Genomic DNA, 13801 nt, shown 5'->3' with positions numbered 1-13801 from the left:
GGAACTGGGGGCTCGTCCGGGATAAGAAACACAAAAGAGAGACGAGCTGCAAAAGAGCGTCTTATGCCGGGCGGCGGGTTTATTATCCTTCTCCTTGGTTGCCATGGATGCCGTTGTGATATTTTACTGCAACAGGTAGCCGGAGAGAGAATGAAGGATGGAAGATAATGGAAAGAAAGCTGCATAGTACATAGGAAGATTGTGACTGTCTTTGAGAGAATGGATTTGGAGAGGACAAGAAGGAGAGGAAAACGGACTGGAAGGAAAGACGGAAACGAAGAAAAGGGGGAAAGGAAATGGAGGGAAGAGAAGGTGATGGAAAGACAGGAAGGAAGGAAGGAAGGAAGGAAGGAAGGAAGGAAGGAAGGAAGGAAGGAAAGAAGGAAGGATGGAAGGAAGGAAGGAAGGAAGGAAAGAAGGAAGGAAAGAAGGAAGGAAAGGAGGAAGGAAAGAAGGAAGGAAGGAAGGAAGGAAGGAAGGAAGGAAAGGAGGAAGGAAAGAAGGAAGGAAGGAAGGAAAGAAGGAAGGAAGGAAGGAAAGAAGGAAGGAAGGAAGGAAAGAAGGAAGGAAGGAAGGAAAGAAGGAAGGAAGGAAGGAAGGAAGGAAGGAAGGAAAGAAGGAAGGAAAGGAGGAAGGAAGGAAGGAAGAAAAAGGGAGGGAGGGAGGGAGGGAGGGAGGGAGGGAGGAAGGAAGGAAGGACGGAAAGAAGGAAAGAAGGGAAGAAGGAAGGAAGGAAAGGAGGAAGGAAAGGAGGAAGGAAAGAAGGAAGGAAGGAAGGAAGGAAGAAAAAGGGAGGGAGGGAGGGAGGGAGGAAGGACGGAAAGAAGGAAAGAAGGGAAGAAGGAAAGGAGGAAGGAAGGAAAGAAGGAAGGAAGGAAGGAAGGAAGGAAAGGAGGAAGGAAGGAAGGAAGGAAGGAAGGAAGGAAGGAAGGAAGGAAGGAAGGAAAGGAGGAAGGAAAGGAGGAAAGAAAGACAAAGAAGGAAGGAAGTAAAAAAGAAAGGAAGGAAAGAAGGAAGGAAGGCTGTCTGTCTCCCTTCCCTCCTGGTTTGATTGTTCCTTTTGTTTTTATGACGACTACCATTCCTTCAAAGTGCAGAGTGTACATTCACCACGTATATGATTGCATCCCAAACACCAGTGTTTCCGAAAGTGCAAATAATGCCGCAAAAAAAAAGCAAGGGGAGCGATAGTCCCGACGACTCTCCCAATTCGGAAAGTCTGTTTCTTATCACACAGAACGGTAACGAGGACGGGGAACGGTCGTAAAGATATAGAGACACAGGGACAAGGGAAGTCCCGACCGCGATTTCTGAGGGTCCGGATCTCTACAGGCGAGAAAACGTCCCCTGCCCAAACACTCCCCTCCTTTGTTTGGACAGGCAGCTTCCGCAAGCGCAAGGAAAGCCCGGACGAGCCCCCATAACACAAAGCCCAGCTTCGGGGACGATTGGTTCGCTGTCCGGGATCCGAACCACTTTCTCAGACCCTCGTCTCTTGGACGTTTCTGTCCTCCAAGAATCGCAACATTCTGCGCCAAGGTCGGGGTGCCGTTTCAGAGCGGTCAGCGGCTGGAGCGCCATCACTTTGTTCTTTGGCGAAGTGGACGAACACCTTGAAACGGAGAGAAAGAAGAGACATGAGTGTCCTCGCCTAGGACGTCTCCTCCAATATGGCTCTGAGCGAGGACTCATGTCATGATCTCCAATCTCTGACATCTCAGAACAGATGCCAGCCATAAAACCTCAATGACCCTCTGGTATGTGAGAGCCCCTATATAAGTGGGCCAAAGAGAAGATTCTGGTATTCTGTACAATAAGACCTGTTGGAATCTACCAGCGTGTGTCTTGGTGCTTTTTCTGTTGGAAGACTGACCCACAGCACAACGGGGAGAAGAGAACCTAACAATCCACAAAACCTCAATGACCCTCTGGTATGTGAGAGCCCCTATATAAATGGGCCAAAGAGAAGGTTCTGGTATTCTGTACAAGAAAATCTGTGGGAATCTACCAGCGTGTGTCTTGGTGCTTTTTCTGGTGGAAGACTGACCCACAGCACAACTAGAAGAAGAGAACCTAACAATCCATAAAACCTCAATGACCCTCTGGTATGTGAGAGCTCCTATATAAATGGGCCAAAGAAAAGGTTCTGGTATTCTGTACAAGAAAACCAGTTGGAATCTACCAGCGTGTGTCTTGGTGCTTTTTCTGTTGGAAGACTGACCCACAGCACAACGGGGAGAAGAGAACCTAACAATCCACAAAACCTCAATGACCCTCTGGTATGTGAGAGCCCCTATATAAATGGGCCAAAGAGAAGGTTCTGGTATTCTGTACAAGAAAATCTGTGGGAATCTACCAGCGTGTGTCTTGGTGCTTTTTCTGGTGGAAGACTGACCCACAGCACAACTAGAAGAAGAGAACCTAACAATCCATAAAACCTCAATGACCCTCTGGTATGTGAGAGCTCCTATATAAATGGGCCAAAGAAAAGGTTCTGGTATTCTGTACAAGAAAACCAGTTGGAATCTACCAGCGTGTGTCTTGGTGCTTTTTCTGGTGGAAGACTGACCCACAGCACAACGGGGAGAAGAGAACCTAACAATCCACAAAACCTCAATGACCCTCTGGTATGTGAGAGCCCCTATATAAATGGGCCAAAGAGAAGGTTCTGGTATTGTGTACAAGAAAACCAGTTGGAATCTACCAGCGTGTGTCTTGGTGCTTTTTCTGGTGGAAGACTGACCCACAGCACAACGGGGAGAAGAGAACCTAACAATCCACAAAACCTCAATGACCCTCTGGTATGTGAGAGCCCCTATATAAATGGGCCAAAGAGAAGGTTCTGGTGTCCTGTACAAGAAAACCAGTTGGAATCTACCAGCGTGTGTCTTGGTGCTTTTTCTGGTGGAGGACTGACCCACAGCACAACGGGGAGAAGAGAACCTAACAATCCACAAAACCTCAATGACCCTCTGGTATGTGAGAGCCCCTATATAAATGGGCCAAAGAGAAGGTTCTGGTATTGTGTACAAGAAAATCTGTGGGAATCTACCAGCGTGTGTCTTGGTGCTTTTTCCGGTGGAAGACTGACCCACAGCACAACTAGAAGAAGAGAACCTAACGATCCACAAAACCTCAATGACCCTCTGGTATGTGAGAGCCCCTATATAAATGGGCCAAAGAGAAGGTTCTGGTGTCCTGTACAAGAAAACCAGTTGGAATCTACCAGCGTGTGTCTTGGTGCTTTTTCTGGTGGAAGACTGACCCACAGCACAACGGGGAGAAGAGAACCTAACAATCCACAAAACCTCAATGACCCTCTGGTATGTGAGAGCCCCTATACAAATGGGCCAAAGAGAAGGTTCTGGTGTTCTGTACAAGAAAACCAGTTGGAATCTACCAGCGTGTGTCTTGGTGCTTTTTCTGGTGGAGGACTGACCCACAGCTCACCTGGTCGAGGGTCGTCTGTGAGACGGAGTAGTCCTCAATGCGGTAGTCGTTCCGGTGGGCGGCGAGAGTGCCGAAGATCTTGGCCAGAGAGCAAGTGCTGGACGGGAGCTGGTACTGGAGGGTGCAGTGGTGCTTCTCCTTGAGGACCACGCCGGGGAATGAGTCCCGGATCAGGGTCTCCAAGGGAGCCGTTTCCGAGTCGGAGACCCGGAGAATAATAGTGTATCCGTCGCCGAACCTAGGCAGAGACACCGGGTGGGAATGGGAAGAGGACAGTTCCGGATTGAGCCTCCAAATTGAAAGGAAGTGCCGGACATTTGGACCAGCGACACTGTCATAAATACGGTGGATAATAATAATAATAATAATAATAATAATAATAATAATAATAATGATAATAAAATTCACAAAAATATTCACAAAAATATTCACAAATATTGTCTATAAATATCATCATCATACTCATCATCATCATCATCATGAAAATAGTCACAAAATTTTCACAAAAATAACCACAACAATACTTGCAAAAAAAAATATTCACAGAAATATTCCCAAAATTAGTCACAAAAATATTCACAAAAATAATCGCAAAAATAATCACAAAAATATTCTCAAAAGTACAGTAGAGTCTCACTTATCCAAGCCTCGCTTTTCTGGATTATCCAAGCCATTTTTGTAGTCAATGTTTTCAATACATCGTGATATTTTGGTGCTAAATTCGTAAATACAGTAATTACAACATGACATTACTGTGTATTGAACTTTTTCTGTCAAATTTGTTGTCTAACATGATGTTTTGGTGCTTAATTAAAATCATAACCTAATTTGATGTTTAATAGGCTTTTCCTTAATCCCTTCTTATTATCCAAGATATTCGCTTATCCAAGCTTCTGCCGGCCCGTTGAGCTTGGTTAAGTGAGACTCTACTGTAATCACAAAATATATTCACAAAATTAATCACAAAAATATTCACAAAAATAATCACAAAAATATTCACAAACTTAGTCACAAAAATATTCACAAAAATAATCATGAAAACTTTCAGAAAAATATTCAGGAAAGTATTCACAAAAAATAGTCACAAAAATAATCACATAAAATATATACACGAAGATATTCTCAAAACATGATCACAAAAATAATCATGAAACCATTCGCAAAAATAATGAAAATGTTCGCAAAAGTAATCGTAAAAAAATTCAGAAATCTTCGCAAAACTAATCAGAAAAATATTCACTAAAATGTTCACAAAAATAATGAAAATATTCACAAAAATAATCCCCAAAATATGCACAAATATTATTCACAAAAATATTCAGAAAATTATTTGCAAAAAAAAAAAAGTTCACAAAAAGGGTTGCATAAAGCTGAGAGTCGTTTTCTTGGGGTAGAGGATCTCCTACGCCGACGACACCGTATGAAGATCAACCTTAATAATATAATAATAATATAATAACTTCATTTTTATACCTTACCTGTTCTTCAAATGTTGCACACTCCCAAGGCACCGGAAACATCCGTTCACCATGATGGCCATTCGGGTGCACAACGCTTCACACTCTTCCATGCTAGCAAGTGAAAAAAAGAGAAAGATCTCCTTCTGAGAATATGGGGGCCATAATATAAATATAATGTCAGGGTATTGTGTATTGTGAAATGTTAAAATCAATCTGGGTTGTTAGAAATGCTTTCTGTGTTAGTTTTCGGCAAGGCATTCCAGTAGTTATGGAGTTAATGAGAACGTGCTATGACTGACGTATCACAGGACCAATGGGGTCAAGTTTGTTTTGACCGGGACATCCTTCTTGGACTGTGGAATGCAGAGGAGTTTCCTGTGTGTGTGTGGGAGTTGCTTCGGAGAGAGCACTCATGGAGAAAGGACTGATTTGCTCTATTTGTATATAGTTATGTAAATAAAGATTTATAGCCGTTGATTTTCAACCAAACCTTCGTCTGCTGGAGTGTGTTTGACCAGTGCTGTTTTTCCACATGGGAAGACAGTCTGGAAAAGGAGGTGAGACCGGGATGAATTTTTGGAATCCACTCTGCACTCCATCATCCCCTGACATATAATTGTATGATAGTCCAGGAACGGAGAGTAAGTATGAGTTCTCCACCTACCTGTGGGACGTGAGTACCACGGATCGGCCGTCTCTGATCACCCCAAGGATGCAGTTCCATAAGAAACGCTTGGCCTGGGGGTCCATCCCAGTTGTGGGCTCGTCCTGGATGCAAAGAAACCCATAATCAAAAATATAAATCTACTAGCTTGGGAACCCGGCGGTGCCCGGGTTATTAGAAGAAGGCACCGTTTGTTTTGGGATGTTAGGAAATATAACTTAAGTTTGGTCCAGATCTGAAGTTGGCTGGGTTCAGTGCTGTCTGGATAAGGGTGAACTACAACTCCCAGAGCAAGAAGTGAGTGAAGCTACGTGGTCCATCCTCCCCCAATCTGTCCCAGGACGGAAAGGGGTTCATGGTGGTTCTGTGTGCCAAGTTTGGTCCAGTTCCGTCACTGGTGGGCATCGCAGTGGCCTGTGAGAGTCGTAGTGATTGAAAGTACTACAAATCCCATCACACATGGTCCATTGTCCCGCAAACGGCACCAGGACGTAAAGTGCATCATGGCGGTTAAGCGTGTCAAGTTCAGGCCAGGTCCGTTGTTCCTGGCGGATAGTGGCGGCCAATCAGAAAGCTGCCACATACCCAGATGCCCACATACATACATATTAGACATGTCCAAAAAATCATTTTGAATCGTATATCGGAATTATTTCGGATTGTTCTCTCTTTTTGATACGCATTCCGAGACATTGTCTCACAGCGCAACCAGCAATGTCATTCGAACCATTGTTGGCCCATTCTCTAATTGTCTCTTAATGTTTCATTAATTTCCTCCCCCCCCCCCCCAAAATTTTTTAAATATATTTTCAAAAATTTTTTGTTTTGTTCCTGCAACCTACCTTGAATGGGAGCTTAGCGCAGCCTAACTTGGCTGCCGCTCCCCGGCCAATCAGAAGCTTCCACGATGGACGCAAAGGTGGGGGCTAACGTCCTCTGCGTCCACATGGAAGATTGCCATACAAGCCCGGTGTGTAGCGATTGCGCATGCGCATCCCCCATTTTAGAAACATTTAGAATCATTACGAATTTTTGGAAATATCCGAAATTTTTGGGTGAAAAAATCGGAAGTACTTTCTATATCGAAGCGCCAGCGCCCCCTACTTTAGAAACGAGAAATGAAACATTTTTTTCATTGATCGGACATGCCTAATACATACATGCATACAAACATTGACTCTTATTATATATATAGATTTTCAACCCTGAATTAATACCACTGTCGAGCCACGGACAATGCAGGCTTCCCGATATTACCAACCAGGAAAATAACCGGCGGGGCACCGATGAGAGCGATGGCCGTCGAAAGCTTGCGCTTGTTGCCGCCGCTGTATCGGCCGGCGAGTCGGTCTGCGTACTGCACCAGTCCGAGGGTCGCCAGTCCCCATTTCACCACCTAAGAAAGTGACGGGATTGTTACCCAATGTCAAGTCATTTGTGTGCTTCTCGGCCATCTTGTTTTCAAAAAATTGTTTTCTTACCCCTGGAATTTCATTCTCAGGAACCCCTCGCAGGCGAGAGTAGAAGGTCAAGTGTTCCCGGCCGGTCAAGAGGCTGTTGATGGCGTCAAACTGAGGACAATAGCCCATGTTCTGGTGGACCACCTGCAGGTCCTTGACCACGCTGCAAATAAGAATATTGACAACGCAAGAACGAGAAACGAGGCTCGCGCTATAGAATCCACAATCAGCACATAGACACTGCGAACATAAAACTTGAAGCTGAGCCAACAATACAAATATTCAAAACATTGCCGCTTACCAGATGAAGGGTTAACTGAAACTGGAGTAAACCTGGGAACCGGTAGTAAACGGCTTACGTAAACAGTAGACATGTCCAAAAATCATTTTGAATCGTATATCGGAATTATTTCGGATTGTTCTTGCTTTTTGATACGCATTCCGAGACATTGTCTCACAGCGCAACCAGCAATGGAATTCGAACCATTGTTGGCCCATTCTCTAATTGTCTCTTAATGTTTCGTTAATTTTTCCTCCCCCCCAAATTTTTTAAAATATATTTTTAAAAATATTTTTAAAATTATTTTGTTTCTGCAACCTACCTTGAATGGGAGCTTATTTGCAAATTTGATGAGGATAGCTCAAGAAATGAGGGTGGAAGAGCCTGTAAAAGTCCCCCCCTTCGGGTTCCTTTTTTTTTTTTTTTTTTGGGCGATTGCACATGCGCGTCCACCATTTTAGAAACATTTAGAATCATTATGAATTTTCAAAAATATCCGAAATCTTTGGGTGAAAAAAATCGAAAATACTTTCTATATCGAAGTGCCAGCGCCCCCTACTTTAGAAACGAGAATTGAAACACTTTTTCCATCGATCGGACATGCCTAGTAAACAGCTTACTTCGGCTCACAATCAGCCACTTTAAAATAACATCTATCTGACCAGGCTTCCTGGCTGGGAACTGTAAATGACTGCAACATTTGTTACAAACTGAAGCTACGGCTAAATTGACTGCATTTACATCCTGAGGAGTCCTATAGAATTGCTCCAAGACTACAGAGACTTTGATTTGTTTTGACTCCAAGCCAGGTTTGAGCCAATTGATTTGTACACTGATATATTTAGTTTCACAGCATATGACATGCCATTTTGAAGAGACTGAATGTACACATACTGTGTCACTAACAAACTTTAGTTGGAGTCTTGTTGATATATGTCTGATATATGTTTTATATTGAAAACTGCTCTGTGTAGCAATTAAATCTGGATGATTGCAGTCTAAAAATCTTTATACTCTGTAAGTTACGACTGTGTGCCACTACAGCTGACTGAATTGGATCATCAGTTGTATTATTATTTGTATTATTGTTAACATTGTTAACAATGCTGGCATAATTGCGGGAAAATTGGAACCTATTCCCATATGTGGTGGGAATGCGAAAAAATTCAAAGATTCTATAATATAATTAAGAAGGAAATGAAAGAGCTATTGGGGACGAAAATAGAATGGAATAAAACACAATTTTTTGTTCAAAAATTAGAAGGCAATGGGGAACTTAAAGAATGGGAGGAAATAATAAAACATATGTTAGATGCAATCAAAGCCTCAGTTGCCCTAGGATGGAAGGACCAAAAAAAATGGGATATAAAAACGTGGTATAAATATTTAGCCGATTATCTACTTCAAGATTATATTAGCGAAAGGAAAAGCTACTATAAGTTGGGCCAAACCAAGATAACCTGGGAGGCAAAATGGAAGGGCCTTATCTCCAGGATAAAGGGGAAAGACAAATACAAGGAATTAAATAAGATTATCCTTATGATTGAACAACTATAATTAGTACGGTAAAGAGTAGTAAACTGTTCTCAGGGGGGAGGGGGGGGAGGGAGAGAGGGGATATAAATATATATAGTATTTCTGTACCCTTACATTATGTAAGAATAAGTTTATGGGCGAGAATGGGGAGGTGGCGGGATCGGGGAGAACTATAGGTAATGTAAATGTGGAATATCAAGATTGTATGTCTCTATTTGTATGTACGTGTATATATATATATATATATATATATATATATATATATATATAAATTTATATTTCACCAAAAAAAAAAAACAACATTGTTATGTATATGATGCTCTAATATACATATTTTGTTCTATGTTTTGAACCTTTACTGTGGTGCATATTTTTCAGAGATTGTTTAGAATGGACAGCTGTGTTTAGTTATTATTATGCTTGAAGCCCAGCCAGGTTCCCATGACATCATGTCTAACGCACCTGGATTTCAGGGCTTTATTTTGGATACAAGAAACCGGAACTTGGAAACTTGGAAACACGGACGGGAGACTCTCCCCTTTAGCAATGTTGTCTCCTCTGAAATGCTTGAAGTGTCAGAGTAATGGTTAATGTAGTATGTGAAATGTTCACTCGTTGTTAAAGTGAATATGTGTGTGTGTGTGCTTTGGTAAGGATTCCAGCACAGGAATAGTTAATTGCATAGAGTTAAGATTTACTGCATAGAGCAGCTTCCGTTTGTGCTGACATAGCTGTAAATAAAATCAATTACCACCGGGATCGGCAGGTAGCTATGTGTGTTTATTTGTTCGTGCTTCTAAGCGGATGCTAAGTTGCCAAAAGGAGGGGAGAATTGAGACAGAAATCTGTAAGTGTCTCAATTTAACCACCTCACATCAATCATCATCCGCATGAAGCCCAGCCACACTCGGGCGCTTCATTTTGAAACCACTCGTCCTCAGAATCCTCTGACGCTTGCCAGACTACAACACTGACCTGTAACCTTTCAGGAAGGCTTTGACCAAAGTCACGTCCGAGTCGCCCGTCTTAACAACTGACTCGTCTTAACAACTGACTCTTTATCTTAAATTAATCCCATCTCAAATTACTCGTTTTGACAATTGACTCATCCTAACAACTGACTAGTCTTTACAACGGACTCTTAAATGAATCTCATCTCAAATTAGTCTCGTTTCGACAACTGACTTAACAGCTGACTCGTCTTAACAACTGACTCGTCTTTACAACTGACTCTTAAATTAATCTCTTCTCAAATTAGTCTCGTTTTGACAACTGACTCGACAACTGACTCTTATCTTAAACAAATCTCATCTCAAATTAGTCTCGTCTTAACAACTGACTCTTAAGTGAATCTCATCTCAAATTAGTCTTGTTTCGACAACTGACTTGTCTTAACAGCTGACTCGTCTTAACAACTGACTCTTAAATGAATCTCATCTCAAATTAGTCTTGTTTCGACAACTGACTCGTCTTAACAGCTGACTCTTATCTTAAATGAATTCCACCTCAAATTACTCGTTTCGACAACTGACTCATCCTAACAACTGACTCGTCTTAACAACTGACTCTTAAATGAATCTCATCTCAAATTAGTCTCGTTTCGACAACTGACTCGTCTTAACAACTGACTCTTATCTTAAATGAATTCCATCTCAAATTACTTGTTTCGACAACTGACCCATCTTTACAACTGACTCTTAAATGAATCTCATCTCAAATTACTCATTTCGACAATTGACTCGTCCTAACAACCGACTCGTCTTTACAACGGACTCTTAAATGAATCTCATCTCAAATTAGTCTCATTTTGACAACTGACTCATCTTAACAACTGATTCTTATCTTAAACGAATCTCATCTCAAATTAGTCTTGTTTCGACAACTGACTCGTCTTACCAACTGACTCTTATCTTAAACTAATCTCATCTCAAATTAGTCTTGCTTTAGCGACGGACTCGTCTTAACAACTGACTATCGTCTTTAACAACTCTCAACTTATTCTCATCTCAAAGGCTCTGACGCTTGCCAGACTGCAACACTGACCTGTAACCTTTCAGGAAGGCTTTGCCCAAAGTCACGTCCGAGTCGCCCGTCAGCATTTTGAACGTTGACGTCTTCCCGGCGCCATTCACCCCAAGAAGACCAAAACACTAAGGACGGGAAGAAAAGAAAAAGGATCACCAATATTGCGAGTGTCCTCTTGTGTTTGGGTTCTAGATCAAAACTTTGTAGGTAAAGCACCATTATGGATGTCTCGGAGTGAACAGAGACCAACAGATCTGTGATGAAGTATGAATTTTTGGTTTATAGATATGTTCAATTGTGTGTTTGTGTTTTAAAAGGGTAAGTATTACAGTTATTGCATCTCAGCACTCAGAGGCTGGTTGCCATGGAGAAGTAGGTGGAGCCAACTGCCGTTTTGTTGAAGAAGTGCAGAGTTTAAAAAAGGGATTCAGTCTGTGCTCTGATGAGGCACAGGGAAGATTGATCCTGGGCTAAGGGGATCAGGGAGACTCAATTGTTCATTTTGAGTCGGTTTAAAGTAAGTTTGGTGACTTATTTGATGAAGTCTGTGTCCTGGTAAGGAACAGAGAATCTGTGATCCTGTATCACAGGGTGACTGCGGTTTGAAAGTAGCAGAGGAAGAAGTTCTAACTACTTTAAGTAAAAGAAATGACACTTTAGGGAGTTTTGACTCACTTCATTCTAGTATTGTAACTGTTAATAAAAGTGCCTCTAAGTGAGAAACATCTTTTGTAACCACGAAGCTCTGTGCCTGAATAAACTTGTTATTGTTCCTCCAACATCTAAGCCTCTGTCGCATATATTATAAAACAAGTTGTGTTACCATCTAAAGCGAATAAGAAGAAGAAAGAAAAATATATATAAAAGGTCTGAGTTTTTGGTGGTTACAGCTTTCCAAATTGGTGGCAGTCGTTAATAGTTCTTTACAAATTGGTGGCAGCGGTGGGATGAAAAGAACCTTAGTCGTTCTTAGTCCTTTGCAAATTGGTGGCAGCGTAATTAATTCTTCCCAAGATCGTGTTTCCCATCCAAGATCCACAGTCCAAAGGATCTTGTTCCCAGTGAGTGATCCACAGCCCAAGGGATCCTGTCCTGTCCAAGCCCTGGTCCGTGACTGATCCACACTCCACTGAGTGAGACTTACCCATAAAGCAGGCCCCATGCCTCACCTCTCCTGCGGGAATCCCCAGGCATAAGCGATCCACCGCCGGCTTCTTACTCCTCCGGTAGACCTGTTGACAATCGAATCAAAGACAGTGTCATGAATCGCATCTCCATCTTCGAAGGAAGTCTGAGTGATATCGAAAGGCGAATAGTTTCAGGGCCGTTATCGAGTCCATGGCTTTAATACGGCGCGGCCGATAACACAACCCAAAAACTCAATATCCTCACCTTGGTGAGATCTTGTAGGACCAAGATGTCCCTCTGTGGAGATCCCCTGGTGATCCTCTGCCTTTCTTTGGCCACGTCTTCATCCTCTTCTCCCAACGGAGGTAGTTCAACGGGAAAAAATCTAGAAGCGGAAAAAAGAGAGAGATACGGACGCTTCCGAGGTGTTGGACCCTGGAGACACGAGTTCGAATCCCTACTCAGTGGGTGACCTCGGGCAAGTCCCACTCTCTTAGCCTCGGACGGTGAAAACTTGTATCCCATCTTCTCAAAAAATCAGTCTTCTCTACCTGGTGATCTTTTAACAGTTTGTATAGTTTATGCCTCTTAACTAGTGCGTTCAAGCCATTAGACATGTCCAAAAAATCGTTTTGAATCGTATATCGGAATTATTTCGGATTGTTCTCGCTTTTTGATACGCATTCCGAGACATTGTCTCACAGCGCAACCAGCAATGTAATTCGAACCCCGCCCCCCAAAATTTTGAAATATATATTTTTTTGTTTTCTGCAACCTACCTTGAATGGGAGCTTAGCGCAGCCTAACATGGCTGCCGCTCCCCGGCCAATCAGAAGCTTCCACGATGGACGCAAAGGTGGGGGCGAACGTCCTCTGCGTCCACATGGAAGATTGCCATACAAGCCCGGTGTGTAGCGATTGCGCAGGCGCGTCCCCCATTTTAGAAACATTTAGAATCATTACGAATTTTCGGAAATATCCGAAATTTTTTGGTGAAAAAATCAGAAACACTTTCTATATCGAAGCGCCAGCGCCCCCTACTTTAGAAACGAGAATTGAAACATTTTTTTCATCGATCGGACATGCCTACAAGCCATTTATGTTTATTACAGCCATCCACGTGTATTTGTGTATTTATTGAAGATTTCATGATCTCATAACTCCTTATATCTCACCCGTTCTTGACTTTTCTCTCCCCTCGACTTCTAGCTTTCAGTTCCTCGCTGCTTCTCATAGGAGAAGCTTATTCTCGCCACCTTCTAGACAACTCCTCAGGATTGTGCAACTCCTATCCCACTCCGTCCCCTTCCTCGTTGACCCAGTATTACAATTTACCTTCTATGCTCTCAAAAAGGCTGTCTTACCGTTGTATTTATTTAACTACCTCACGATACAATATTTACTTAGTGCACTTTACCCAGTCCATTTTTTATCTGTTTTACTTGGGTGCCAATTCCATGTTTTTAATATGTTCTTAAATTATTATTATTTTTATTTTTTTGTTATGTTTAGAGTGTTGGATTTTAATTGCTGTGTCTGTATTTTGATGTTTTTATATGTTTTATCCGGGCTTGGCCCCATGTAAGCTGCCCCGAGTCCCTTCGGGGAGATGGAGGCGGGGTATACAAATAAATAATAATAATAAAAAAAATTCTAGATCCTTCCAAAAAATCTCGGTGACATCATCTAATAATAATAATAATAATAATAATAATAATAATAATAATAATTATTATTATTATTATTATTATTATTATTATTATTATTATTAGATGAGGATGTCACCGAGATTTTTTGG

General features: G+C 42.0%; 1 protein-coding gene across 3 annotated transcripts in view; it reads right to left on the bottom strand.

Annotated features, from left to right (window-relative positions):
* Positions 1-54: 54 nt before the first annotated feature.
* The window catches only part of abca7 (ATP binding cassette subfamily A member 7), a 61867-nt gene continuing 48120 nt past the window's right edge, over positions 55-13801 (bottom strand). For all 3 annotated transcript variants that reach the window (XM_062960331.1, XM_062960329.1, XM_062960330.1), the window contains 9 exons: positions 12268-12388; positions 12045-12107; positions 10894-11000; positions 7056-7197; positions 6836-6970; positions 5575-5678; positions 4929-5021; positions 3451-3688; positions 55-1612 (listed from right to left, as the gene is read on the bottom strand). In XM_062960331.1, the coding sequence (XP_062816401.1) occupies positions 1481-1612; positions 3451-3688; positions 4929-5021; positions 5575-5678; positions 6836-6970; positions 7056-7197; positions 10894-11000; positions 12045-12107; positions 12268-12388 (1135 nt within the window). In that variant the 3' untranslated portion in view covers positions 55-1480. The remainder of the gene's footprint in view (positions 1613-3450; positions 3689-4928; positions 5022-5574; positions 5679-6835; positions 6971-7055; positions 7198-10893; positions 11001-12044; positions 12108-12267; positions 12389-13801) is intronic.

The sequence above is a fragment of the Anolis carolinensis genome, unplaced genomic scaffold (genome assembly GCF_035594765.1).
Source record: "Anolis carolinensis isolate JA03-04 unplaced genomic scaffold, rAnoCar3.1.pri scaffold_7, whole genome shotgun sequence".
Classification (NCBI taxonomy): Eukaryota; Metazoa; Chordata; class Lepidosauria; order Squamata; family Dactyloidae; genus Anolis; species Anolis carolinensis.
The sequence above is the reverse complement of the archived record's forward strand: the minus strand, read 5'-3'. Positions and strand labels throughout refer to the sequence as shown.